The sequence below is a fragment of the Haplochromis burtoni genome, unplaced genomic scaffold (genome assembly GCF_018398535.1).
Source record: "Haplochromis burtoni strain Fernald_Lab_line unplaced genomic scaffold, NCSU_Asbu1 Contig_1, whole genome shotgun sequence".
In the NCBI taxonomy this organism is placed as follows: Eukaryota; Metazoa; Chordata; class Actinopteri; order Cichliformes; family Cichlidae; genus Haplochromis; species Haplochromis burtoni.
In genome coordinates this window covers 2,046,354-2,060,022 of record NW_024582362.1, presented here as the reverse complement: position 1 = coordinate 2,060,022, position 13,669 = coordinate 2,046,354, and the positions used below count along the sequence as shown (strand labels likewise).

General features: G+C 39.5%; 1 protein-coding gene across 1 annotated transcript in view; it reads left to right on the top strand.

Annotated features, from left to right (window-relative positions):
• The first annotated feature begins 712 nt into the window (after nt 1-712).
• The window catches only part of vipr1b (vasoactive intestinal peptide receptor 1b), a 50,654-nt gene continuing 37,697 nt past the window's right edge, over nt 713-13,669 (top strand). The window contains exons 1-3 of the mRNA XM_005912281.3: nt 713-945; nt 10,673-10,763; nt 13,069-13,179. Of these exons, the coding sequence (XP_005912343.1) occupies nt 895-945; nt 10,673-10,763; nt 13,069-13,179 (253 nt within the window). The 5' untranslated portion in view covers nt 713-894. The remainder of the gene's footprint in view (nt 946-10,672; nt 10,764-13,068; nt 13,180-13,669) is intronic.

The following is a 13,669-nucleotide window of genomic DNA, read 5'->3' as shown; positions in this document are numbered from 1 at the left end:
CTACAGCAATACAGATGGATGGGCTCTGATAACCAAGCTAGCTTTTCTTAGCTTATAACTCAACACTTCACTGCTCCTGTCCAAACATCCAAACAAAAGATGAAAGTGCTTAAACCAGGCGTCAGAACCTCTAATCTACAAACCAATGGATGTCTTCGCCGTGACTTTCTCTGTGTCGTACTGTATACAAGCATCCATCCATCCATGCTTCCTTGCAGTTAGTTTCACAGCCCCCTCTTGATATACATTTGATGGTAGTGAAATGCAAAGTAGTGACGCACTCGAAGAAGAAAACACTAAGCACGAAAACAATACGCACGACAAATATTTAGTGAGTCAGCTTGGTAAATATTTCATGTTTCAGGAAGAAACATATAAAATTGTATGTCATGTTTATTTCGGATTGTAATATTCTCAGTCTCTCCATAATCAATGTTTTGACTCTTTGAATAATGCAATCATCTATGGTTCTAACACATGCAACACAATACTTCAGAAAATCTGCAGGAAAACACCAACCCACACTTGCAGGGTTTATTCCGCAGTGTGTGTTGCCACTAGCCCCGCTGTGGAGAATCGGCGTGTTTGTCTACAAAAGCATGCATTGTGTTCACAATTAACCAGCCTGACAGACTTGTCAGCAGTCTTCAGGGACGTGACAGGCGGCGTGGAGTTGTGAATGGGAGAGGGGGCGGGTACAGGGAAGCAGACGCAGCTCTCCTGCCGGAGGAGCGCACACAGAAAAGCGCAATCCGATGGAGCGTAGGCGGTTTACCTCACACACCTAAACACGCGTAAACATACGCACTCACTTCTCCTCAAACACTTAAACCAGTCTCCAAAGGAGGTTTTTTTTTTTTTACCCAAAGAGAATAAAAAAAATCTAAGGACAGGATGGATTCTGCACAGCTGCTCCTTCTGGTGTTGTGCGGATACCTGCCAAAAGTAAGTCTCTTTCTCTCTTCATACTGAAACCATTAATTTATACTTTTACTACAGGCATATTAGATCAAATCCGCTGTTGGACTCTTAAAAAACATTTTCGAGTGTGTTTAATGTAATAAAACAAAAACCCTTTTACTTCTATTTTACTTTTCCCGCTCTACGATATTTCCTGTTCATCTCCTCGTAAGACATCTGGCTTTAGAAAGATAAACTAGGCTGCTTTCACCCAGCAATATATGTGTGGTTGGGTAATTTCAGTAGCTGGCAACGTGAACAGTTGGCTTTAAAAAAAAAAACAAAAAACCGTGAGTGTAGTAAAATAAAAAGTCCTCTAAATTCTTAAAGATCTCACATGATAGTGGTTCAGATCAGAAACCTTTGTGTGTGAAATCCACCAGCCTGGCTGCTTTTTACTTTGTTCCTCCGCCTGTTTGATTTATTGTATACAAGTGGACACCTCATACAGGGCTCCCCACTATTTTCATCCATTCTCCCAGGTGGATGAGTGGAGTAATTTACCTAGGCTCTATTTTTACTACTCTAGTAAATAGTTGTAGTCTCTCTAGGTTTATATAATTACATAGAAAGCCTTTGAGCATTGCCACCTGGCAATAAGTCACCTTTTAGTGGCACTCAGTGTTTCTGCAGGGAGTTTTTCTAAGCCTGCACTGTGAGTGATGGATGCATAGGCTTTCCCGCATCTCCTTAAAATTACACTCACTGTAGACGTAAGCAGGAGTGAGGCATGAGTCTCTGCTGGTCTGCTCGGTTGTACCTTTCGGTCCTTTTGTGAGCAACAAACCAAAGCGCCGTCAGGTTTTGCCTCATTTTTCAGAAATGTTATGTCAATTTCACTTCAGTTTTATTTTTTTTACTACACAATAGCACCGGTTCACAACAGTCAATATTTGAGAATATTTGGAATGTGAAGAGGGCTCTCACTGCATTTCAGTAACTGAGGGCAGAGGTTTGCTCGTTATTCATCTGATCTCTGTCAGGAACCTGTAGTTTCAGCGAACTGAAGAGGCTTTTTGTTACAATTTTCAGACATGTGGGAGAGAAAAGAAATAGACAAATATCTACTAATAGTTATAATTTTGTGCTGATCTGAGTCATCTGTCCCTGAAGCACAGCTTCCTCAATGCTTTCCACAGAAGCTCTTATCAGGCAGACTACACTGTGAACATCTACTGTATTTGCCTGTGTGAGAATTTCTCCCCGCTCACCTCTCATGACTCTTTGATATCAGGCTCAGCCTGACGTTTTAGCTTAGCCAGATGTGTGATTAGTTGACATACTTTATTGGCTCATATGCCGTATATTTGTCTCTTTTTTCCCCCCTAAGTCCTTAGATGGCTGCTTTATAATAACACACCGTGACATGTTTCATCAATATGTCCAATAAGGAGTTGTGGTGCTGAGTGAAGTGAAGAAAGTGGTTAAAAAGGGTATGTTAGTGGCTGGATGTTGCTGTTATTGATTTAACCGAATGCAGATGGGAGAAGGAGAAGAGCAGGGACAGGGATGAGAGGTGGTGGTGGGGGGTAGGATGGGGGCAATAATGATTTCTCTTCCTCGTCTCTCTCTGAATATGAAACCAGTCGAGAAAAACCTTAAGGAACTTTTCTTCCAAATAATCACAGAAACCCATTTACGCTGTGGGGTGGTGTGGGAGGTGCAGCACAAACGTATTTTATTTCTTCAAACAGTTTCCGTTCCGATGCGTGAAAATGACTTTTCTGTTTTGGTTCAAGTGTGGGAAAAAAAAGCAAATATATTCTCTGCCTTAATATCCTTATGTGTCTGTACCAGTGGCTGAATGTAACTAAGTACATTTACTCAGGTGCTGTTTTGAATTTTATGATAATTTAAATCTCTACTCCATCTCAGAGACAAATATTAATATTATGTATTTGTCTGTAAGCTTTAGTGGCATATTAAAACTATCATATTCCTCCTCTCAAGTCGAGGCAAACCGCATATCTCCAAATTTGGAGATTTTAAAATGAAATCAGGCTGAAGGATATAGTGTTCCTTTGTTGGCTGACAATTCTTTTTAAATATTAGCAGGTTATAAATGTAAAATAAAGCTAGAAAATGCAGAAAACAGAACTTTGAGATGCATAGTTCTCACAGGGCTCTGATCCTACAAACACATGGTGCAGATTAAACCGTCCGACAGTTTATGAAGTTCAAAATAGCTCAACCTTAAATTTCTGCAGCAGTAAAATTCAGCAAACGCATTAATGAATCAGTTATATTACCCCTAAAACATCATGGAAGATAGTAAAACACTTTTACTCGTGGAGTATTTCAACAGTAGTATCATATTGCTTCTTAAAGTAAGCAAGTGAAGGCACTGAATACTTCTTCCACCATGGGCTCTTAAAGTTTAGAGATGTTTCCACTCTCTCTGCAGTCACACAGTAAGTCAGCATTTCCAAACTTTGACTGCGTAAAAATAGAAATGAAAATATCTGTAGCATTATAGGATTACTTTCAAAGGATAAGCATAAAGAATGCTTCAGAAATAACGGTGTGCAAACAAAAACAGTTGTCTAAGGAAGCAGAAGGCCACAAGAATGCAGTTCAAAGCAGGCCTATATTTCTAAACGTGCATGTAATATGATCTTTTTTAAATACTAGCACGTGCAGATATTACGGTATTGTTTGTTCTCTTCATGCTGTTGCAAACAGGGGTTGTAAATCTTATTTATATAAATAAGTAAAAGATAAATATGAGGCCTATTGTATAAAAATTAATCCCTGCAACACTCAAAGCCTGCTCTATTATATAAATCTGGCTGTAGTCTACTATTGTGTTGTCCATTATGTAGCCTCTTATGGCAACACAGTGGCATCATAATATGTCATGTCATAGTTTTGTGCATATAAATTAGATGTTGCTGTGCTGAATGTAAAATAAAACAATGATTTTTCGGGATGTTATAGGTGCACGGACATTAAAAGTTATTCATTTGAACCCATCGGTAGGTGGTTGCTAGGCAACAGGATTACATCATATATGTAATATTGATAAGAACCTTCTGTGGCCGGAGAGGTACCTGTGTGTCAAGTTTGGTTGTTCAGCTCCTGATTGTGTTGGAGGAGTTTGTGGACCAACAAACAAACAAACAGACAAACAGACGTTTGGCCCATTAGGATGTACATGGAGAAAACTGCGCTGTGAAAGACTGATGTGAAATATTCCAAAATTTTAGCTTTATTTATCAAAGATTGTATTTCACAAATACCGCACAATTGATGAAAGCTCACTCTGAACTGATCATAGAGCAACAAGTTGTGTTAAAGCAGAGCTGCTTTTGGTTATTGGTTACAGATGTGTGGCAGCAGCTACTCCGTCAGCTAATTTTGCCACTTGTACTGGCAACTGGAAACGGCACTGCATAATTGGAACCACATAAATCCACAGCCTGATGTTTGATCATTCAGAAACAACATGATAATCACTCAAGCTCTTTGAAGACCATGCATAAGCACATTGTTCTCAGTAACTGAGAGCAATTCAAAATACTGCTCAAGTCGTGTCAGACGTGTCCTGTGCTTTTGTTTGTTTGGCTTGCACGGTGTTCAAGCCTTCGTTTTTTGTCAGATTTTTAACAACAGGCAACCATTATGTAGATGCTGCTCGTTTTTGTTTTGTTCAGTGAAGTGTAGAATTGGGAAAAACATATTAGTCCACAATGTCAGACACGAGTTTCACCTTTCATTCTTCTGTCAGCTCTTCCTCCTTTTTAGAATTTGATTGCTATCTCAAACAATGCCAGACTGGGAGCCACTTTGAATAACAACAATCACTAAATACTTACTTGCACTGCTCACGATGAGGTCTACGCAACCAAAACTTTAAATCCTGCAGGTATTTATGCAACGTTTTCCACCCTGAGACAACGTGCATACGTGTTCTGTGTGTATATGTGCTTGTAGCTAAGTCTTTGATGAGGTCCACTTATCATCTGTACAATTTTGCGTAGTTTGGCGCTGACATTTTGATTCATTCCTCAATACAGTCAACTCCATAGGTGGCTGTCTAAGTGCTTGGTATTAGTAGGTTTCCAGTATCTCAAGCGGCAAGCACTTAGTTTTTGTCTCCTCCTTTTTGAGCCCAGTTATAGATCACTGTCGCATCTCCTCCCCTCCTGTATCACTCCAGCTGTATGAATCCCTTGCTGTGAACTCTGATGACTGTTTTATCATTGGTCTACCTCTTTGTGTGCTCTGGCTCTATTCACAATATACAGGATAATGTGAACTAATAAACTACCTCCATGCAATAGAGAAAGCTTGATCCCAGCAGCCTACAGTAGAAAGCCATGCTCACATTCCACTGCTATGTCTGTTTTCTTCCCTGATGAGGGACTTTGTTTCAGTTTTTCTTCTGTTTATGCAGCATTAATGGCTTTTGGGAAACGTCACATTCAAAATGAGTTACATTTTGCAAAAGCTGCAAGACACGAAGCAACTTTAATTATCATTGACATTTTTAAAATTGTTGGCTGTTACCCAGATCTTTTTATTATTATTATTATTATTGTTTTTAGAAAACGCAATTTATTCAAATAAACATAAAAAAAAGAATTTAAATGCAGATTTGTCATTGTAAGGATAACACGCGTGTTGGGTGTTAATGAGATTCAGGATGGCCCTGTTATACTGTGGGGAGTCAGCATGCATAATCACTAGAGTTGAAAACACAAACAGATAAAGTTTAATTATTTAAACTTATTGAGTCTCTTGCTTTAAGTCCTTTGGTTAAACCCTGCCAGTAGGGGGCAGCAGAACAAACGTGAAATACAAAATATAAGTACATTAATCTCTATATGTAAATATTTGCATGTTAATAGAGTCTGTATGAAAGGGACACAATTTAGTGTCCTGTTTTTTACATTTTATTTTGTAGTCTGATTTCTATTGACCAATCACAGTTGACAGACATCGACCCGAAGTCCTGAAACAGTGGCCATACAAAAGACACCAGACGCCAAGTAATCAGAAAACACCTGACAGTCGATTACAAGTCAAAGAAATTTAGATTTTCACACATAGTTAATTACTCGGAGGGATTTTTCTAAGACATTAGGACATAAAACTGCTTTTTGCTCTCTATTTTTGGTCCCCACGATGAAGTACCTGATAGGACAGCTGGGACTCCGGAGGTAGAGCTGGTCACTTTCTATACAGAAGGTTGGTGGCTTGATCTTCAGGTCCTCCAAAATTTCAAAGTGCCCTTGGGCAAGACACTGAATTTCACTTGACTCTTGATGGATCCATTAGACAGTGTGAGATCCATGTGACTGAAGTGCTTAAAGGCATAGAATAAAGTGCTGTATGAATGGGTGAATGAATCTTTTGGTAAAAACATCTTCTGCAGACTCAGAGTAGAAAGGCACTCTATAAGTACCAGACAATTTACTATTTGTTTGGCTGCTAAATTCTGCAGTAGGTTAGCTGCTTAACACACTAAATAACCAATCACAAGGCAGCAACTCAAACCATTTAGGCTTGTAGGGATGCTCAGAATGACCTGCTGAGGTTCAAGCTGAGTATCAGAATGTGCAAGAAAGGTGATTTAAGTCACTTTGGCATGGTTGTTGGTGTCGGTCTGAGTATTGCAGAAACTGCTGATCTACTCGAATTCTCTCACACAACCATCTCTAGGGTTTACAGAGATCTGTACAACTATCAAACATCAAACACCCAGTTCTATGGGTGAAAATGCCAAGTTGAGGAGAATTTGAGCTGATAGGAAGGCAACAGTAACTTAAATTATCACATGTTAAAACTAAGGTATGCAGAAGACCATATCTGAATGCACAACATGGTAAACCTTGAAGCAGATGGGCTCTGGGAACAGAAGACCACACCAAGGTCTACTCCTGTCAGCTACAAACTCAAAACAGTGGCTCAAACGGTTAGTTCGTGGTGCTAAAATTGCTCAAATCTGCAGCAACTGCATGACACTATCATGTCACTGTGAACCTAATCTCTGATGTTTCTGTCACATAGTTCAGTCAGCCATGAAGTAGCCCAACACAATACAAGTAAGGTATAACTAAAGTGGCCAGTGAGTGAATATTTGACGCTGGGTAATCAGACTGCTGTGGGGTTGTCCAACATTTGGCGACTACAGATGCAAATCAGCTTTAATCTGCATCTGCCAAAGTAAATATAATGTTTTGATCAGTACATTTAGTGCATTGGTGAACCCTATTACAGGGATATCATTACTACACCATTTTGCACACATTTAATAACACTATACTGATAGCAAACAAATATTCTCAATGGTGTAATGATTTTTTTTAAAGGAGCTTTTAGTGACTAATGTAACCGTCACTGTACTTGACATTATAATTGCAGTGGAGATGTTAAATCACTCGTGCACATAATAAAACTTTCTGTCACGGACTGGAGGAACTTGTAGTCTGCAATGTAAACTCACTATGAGGATAGCATTTTCCACTCAGAGAGGTTTCTGGACCCAGATCATCTCTAAAGTGCTTCATTTTTACATTGTCTTACAATCAACATCATTCTAATGAAAAACAGGGTTACTGAAAGGTCTGCCCAACATGAGAGTTAGCAGTTTTCTTTCCTCTCAAACAGTGCTGCTACCATTTCCTGAGGATATGTTGGACTTTCTGCTGTAATCAGTCACAGGCAAAGACTCTCATCCCAAAGCTGTGTGGATTATGAGAGTGTCAGGATGACCTTCAAGAGAGCAAGCGAGGCAATGAGTAACACTCAGGGAAGGCAGTGCAGTGTAGACAGGCAAATTACAGCGAGATTTTACATGGTTCGTACCGTGCACTGAACTTCATCATTAAAATTGTTTATTTTGCTAACTTTTTAAAGGAAAGCCATCTTATTTGAATTATCAATATCCAAGAAGGAAGGACTCAGTCTGGAACCATAGCCCTGGCAGAACAAAAAGCAATCCCAAGTAATTTTTTAAATGTCGTTCTTCTGATTGCCGACCGTCAAACAGTTTGATCTTGGGGAATGACTGGAAGGGTAACTGGTGTACAAACTACCATGTCAAACAAAATCAAACCCACTGTGGTGATTCCACAGCATATGGGAGCAACCAGAAGTAGCTTCTTCTGACAGCTTTTCTTGTGTTTGATCAATCATTGTTTGCAGGTCAGTCACTGGGGGCATCTTTTAATTATCTTTATGTTAGGTTAGCAAAGCTGTGACAACAAAGGTGGGTTCCTAGATTCACAGACATCCTCATCAGTTATATATAGTTTTCATCAAAGTGTCAAAGGTGGGGCCGAAGGGAGGCCCCTGGAACAAAATGCAACAATGGGTGGAAGCTACACAGGGGATAAAGAGGTCTCGCTAGTCCTACCACTCTGTTAAAATTTAATATATTTACTGTTGAAAAAAGATTATTTCTTATCCGGTTAAATCGCTGTTAGATCTTGTGCATCAGGGCACCTGCTATTAAGTACTGCTCTCCTAATGTATGGAGGCAGGAGGTCTGTGCTCGTTACCATCATTGTAACTCAGCGAATGGTCAGCTGGTCAACATCTGGTAGAAACAACCCCCCACCCCCTTACTCATTGCTGGATCCCCCTGTGCCACCCGAATCTAAAAAAAAAAATCCTGTAAGTGCTCCTGTAAGCGTTATTTATGCATGAATAAAAACAGAGTTGTGAAGTAAAGCACTCCAGCCTTCCTGATCTCATTCAAGAATAATTTACTGCTCTTCATAATATTTTAATCTAAGTCTAATATAATGAGTGGGGAGTTGTTTTTGAACTAACTCTGTTGCTGCCAGAAGCATTGAGGCTGCACTAATTTGTTGTTCCCAAAGCTGGATCCCACTTGGATTCTACTATTTGAACTTTAACTAAAAGTAAAAGTAGGTGTCGCTTAAACGTTAAACTTGAATAGATTTTTACTACTAAAAAAGGCTGATGGGGTATTGTTGTTACCCTGTCGGGCAGCTGGACAACTCGATTTCATAGATATACCTGCTAAAAATCTCAGCCGAACTCGAATCTCAGTGACCTCGACCTCAAGGTCAAGGTGAGAGGTCAGGTTTTCTGAACATTTTGTGAATGCAATAACTGTAGGTGTGTCTACTAGGACACAGGGGTAGCACTGGGGGGCTCCCTGTTGATGTTATGGTCCTGAGTGCATGTGATACTGCTTGTTTTTGATACTGCTTACTGAGTAACCTCAGTTTTAAACAGGAATATAACACTGGCAACCAGTTAGGTCAAGTCTCCTATCGCAAAGAAACACGTTGCAGACAAGTTGCACTGATCACAGCAGACACACTCAGACTGATTGTAATGTCATAGAAATCTATGTTTATAAATTAGATGGCAATTGTTTGCAAAGCTTCACTAATGAAGAGTGATTGCAGTCAGTCCAAGTCAGACGATGATTGTTTGGAGACAGGTTGCTTCCCACCAGGTGTCTTGAGCAATCACCTTGACATCGAAAGTGGTCATCTAGAGGTTGAGGGTATTGCATGCTTAACCTATGAGCGACCAGTTAATCACCCCATCTCCTTGTAGTTCAATTAGGTCACTGGAAAGCCGTCAATTTTCACTAATCACGCGGGTTAGTGTTCTATTTTTAATCTAGTGTGACTGTGCTTTTGTGCTTCTGTTTTTGTTTTGCGTCTCCCACCTGCCTCTGTGTTCTGCTTGTAGGTCCTCTCATCACTGTTTTATGACAGCTGATAAAGCGGGACATTTTTATTAGCATGTGTAAATGTCACCTCATTTGATGTTTGACCTGTGGCAGTTAAGACGAATATTGGGCTCATATCAGCGTATGATAATGTAACACTGATATATCAGTGTTCATGCTGCGAGAGGATCACTTGTTTAACAGATGAACCTCTGACTATCCCATGCCTCATTAAACTACTAACATGAGACGTGTCCTTTTTCATTTGTGATGGTTTGAGGTGTTTCTCTCGCCCGGGGTGCGCATTGCATCGCTGACTGCTGTTTACAGCAGCGTAATATCATTTGGGAACTCAACCCTGCACTAAGTAGGACATTTCTGGATGATTGATGAGGATCATTTGATGTTTGACAGCTCAAAGGTGGCCGGGACTCGTGAAGGACCACTTATAGAGAGGATGAGTCGAACAAGCGTAAATGCATCTTTGTGCTTTAGCCCTCCTCACTGTGACCTTTGCTGCTTTGAGCGTTGCCGCTTGGTTAGCAAGGTGCACACTGAAGCTCTTCACTAGGAGTTCATGAATACGCTCTGCTTCACGCCGACTTTTCTCTCCTCATCTCCAGTGACCTTCTCAAGCTCCTCACTGCTCATCTTACACATTTTCATTGACCCACCGGCTCTCCACTAGCAGCTGTCATCCTGCATTTTTCAGCGTGTGTTGACACAGATGAACAGTCACAGCAGATTACTCAGTGGCTCCCTTCTCCTCTCCCTAATTTATTTGCACAAGAAAATCTATTTCCCTGGAAAAAAGGCTCAGTTTGAGAACATTTCTTTCTACTTAGCGTATTATTAGTCATTAGTTCAGTCTAATAAAATATAGCATGAAAAGCTGGTGACGGTGACGAGAAAATGTTTACTAATATAACTGCAAACTCATATTTTCTGGTGTTCTTGTGTGCGCCTTGCTAAATAGAAGTTCTTTCTGTTGCAGGACAATAGAGGCATTTTTTCACTCCTGAAACTTAAATGTGCTTTCTGTTTCATCCGTAGGTGCTGTCAGTGCAGATGTGCGACGTGGTGAACGAGATCCAGCTGGAGAAAGAGCGCTGTGAAAATAGCACCTCTGGGAACATCACTTCAGGTCATTATGGAAAACATATGTAGTCTCTCCAGGTCTTTAGGGTGTGCAAAAGGCTACTTAAAGAAAAAGGGAGGCATAGTTAGTAAATATATAGTAAGGTGAGGTCAGACAGTGTGTGAATTTATATTTCAGAAATACATTTCTTCAGGACATGCAGCCACATTAAGACACGAGAGGGAAAATAACTTTCAAAATAAAACAGGAAGAGACTAAAATAGAAACATGTAACACAATGACAGACAAACAGCAGGAGACACAAACAAGGAGGCACAGCAGTAAGCCACATGCATAACAGTAGTACACTTTTATCCTGTTAAAGTAGCTAAAAATACAATTCAAAATGTAATGTATGCTTCTCTTTTTGGCCCACCGAGATATCTGCTTGGCCGTCCTTCCTGTGACTTTAGGAACGCAGTGAAATATTGATGTTAAACGTTGTTGGCACTATCTCCATTTCCTTTCATTTTAATAAAAAATCACTACACGTGCTGTACATACGGCATGCTGCGTTAAGGTAACAGTGGAAACAGCGTTCTTTATTGCTCTAATGGCCCTTATTTTTCTACTTTCTTATCTACTTCCTCAACCAGAACATAGTTGAATTGGCAGTCAGGGGTCACATCCTGAGTAACTGAGTTAACATGAGTGTTTGTGGGGAACCATAAGCTTACAGACTATGGCGGTGCAACATAATACATCAAGGGATCCTTCAGCAGTTCCTTGGTTTTCTTATAATATTTTGGACATTAAAACATTTTGATCGAAAGTAGATTTTAGCTTGTAGCATTAATCAAGTATAAACATTTTATTAAAGGACAATATGGTGATTGCACAAGATGTCATAATGAAGCTGTTTGTTTGCTTTGCATTGCTCACGTCATCATTTCCTGGGGTTAACTCGGGTGTTGTCAAGTAAGTCGTGTATTTGAAAGGTGCAGCTGAATAACACTTTCAGACTGCTAGGTTTTCACTTTTGTTTTTCAAAATTATGATTTAGAAATTTGTATTTTTTATTAGATTTTATTAGATTAATAAAAAAAATAATAACTAATTATAAATAAAATAATAAAAATGAATTAAGAATTTAAAATACTTAAAATAAAAACAATTAAAAATATGTTCAAAATTGGTAATAGATCAAGAAAAACAATGGTGTGCTTGGTTTCAACGTAACTTTATTCTTTCATGAGTTATTTACAAGTTTCTGACCACTTATAAAATGTGTTCAATGTGCTGCCCATTGTGTTGGATTGTCAATGCAACCCTCTTCTCCCACTCTTCACACACTGATAGCAACACCGCAGGAGAAATGCCAGCACAGGCATCCAGTATCCGTAGTTTCAGGTGCTGCACACTGCTCACATGAATTGCTTACAAGATGAAACTTGTATACCATAAAGAATAAAGTTAGGAAACAAGACACCATTGTTTTTCTTGTGACATTACCAATAAGTTTGATGTGTCACATGGCCCTCTTCCTATTGAAAAAACAAAAGTTGTATCCAAGATGGCCGACTTCTAAATGGCCACCATGGTCACCGCCCATCTTGAGGAGTTTGCCCCCTCACATATACTAATGTGCCACAAACAGGACTTTAATATCACCAACCATTCCCATTTTATTGCGGTGTATCCATATAAATGGCCCACCCTGTAGAGTCAGAATTTGATGTAAACAACATGAAAGCATGGGTCCATTTTACCGCGTATCACCATCTCACAAAGCTCGAATCATCTTAAACTCAGTATCATTTCTTATATATGACAGTGAGTTCACTGGACTCAAACGGCATCCACAGTCACCAGATCTCAGCAAACCTGCAGCAACTGTGGATGAAAATCTCCATCTTTCCCCCCAAAATTGTTTCATCTATAGAATAATTATTATTAAGGTAGGGGCCTAACTCCATATTAGTGTCTCTGATAAACTTTCCACTGAGACTCTCAGGCAGTCCATTATCTCAGATAAATGTCAAGCTGATTAAATATTGATTGTGACAAATCAATATGTTTAAAAATAAAATTCATCTGTTGCTTGAAGACTGGAGGCATAGAAGATGAAACCACCATGAATGAGTTTTTCCTTAACCCATATTATGACATTTACAAAACTCTAAACCTGTAACTAAGTCCCTAAAGTGAAACTGAGTGATAACACGCAGCTGCTGCTTGCCATTAATTACTTATTCAATTTGGCTTTAGTGTTGGACATGATTTCATTTTGTCATCGTGGTGTTGGTGCTTGCACGTGTGTCTCTTACAATATGAGCGATGCCATGTTGATGTTATTATGTTCACCTGGCAGGGTGCCAAGGCATGTGGGACATCATCGCCTGCTGGCCTTCAGCTCGGGTCGGAGAGGTGGTTACAATAACCTGCCCGCCTTATTTCAGCTACTTCAGTGACCATCAGAAAGGTAAATCGATTACATTCAGTGTAAGTGCACAAAAGAAGGAATAACAGATGTTCTCTATGTGCTCTTCCGTAAAATAACAAGCTCGAGAAGAAGAAAACTAACCGTCATTTAAATGTATGTAATTTTCTTTATGAAGGAAATAACTGCTTTGTGGCCAAAAAGCCTAAAGATGCCATAGCAGGACTTCGCTCGGCAGTGCTGTCACGGGCTAACACATTTATTTATTCTTTTATAACTGTGAGTATTTTCATATTTAAAAGGTTATTTGCATACAGTTGAGCCTTTGGGTAGACACTGAAGATAAAATTTTCTCCTTGCATACAAATGGACTTTTAAAATATCAAGGACAGTCACTGGATGCCCAACAGAAAGCCTGCAGCAAACATCTCAGGGGAGATTGGATTGGATATTGATTCATGAGGCCCATAAAGAGCTTCATTTCATCATTTTTGACACAACAAATCCATAAAATATCAAAAGGTTTTGCATG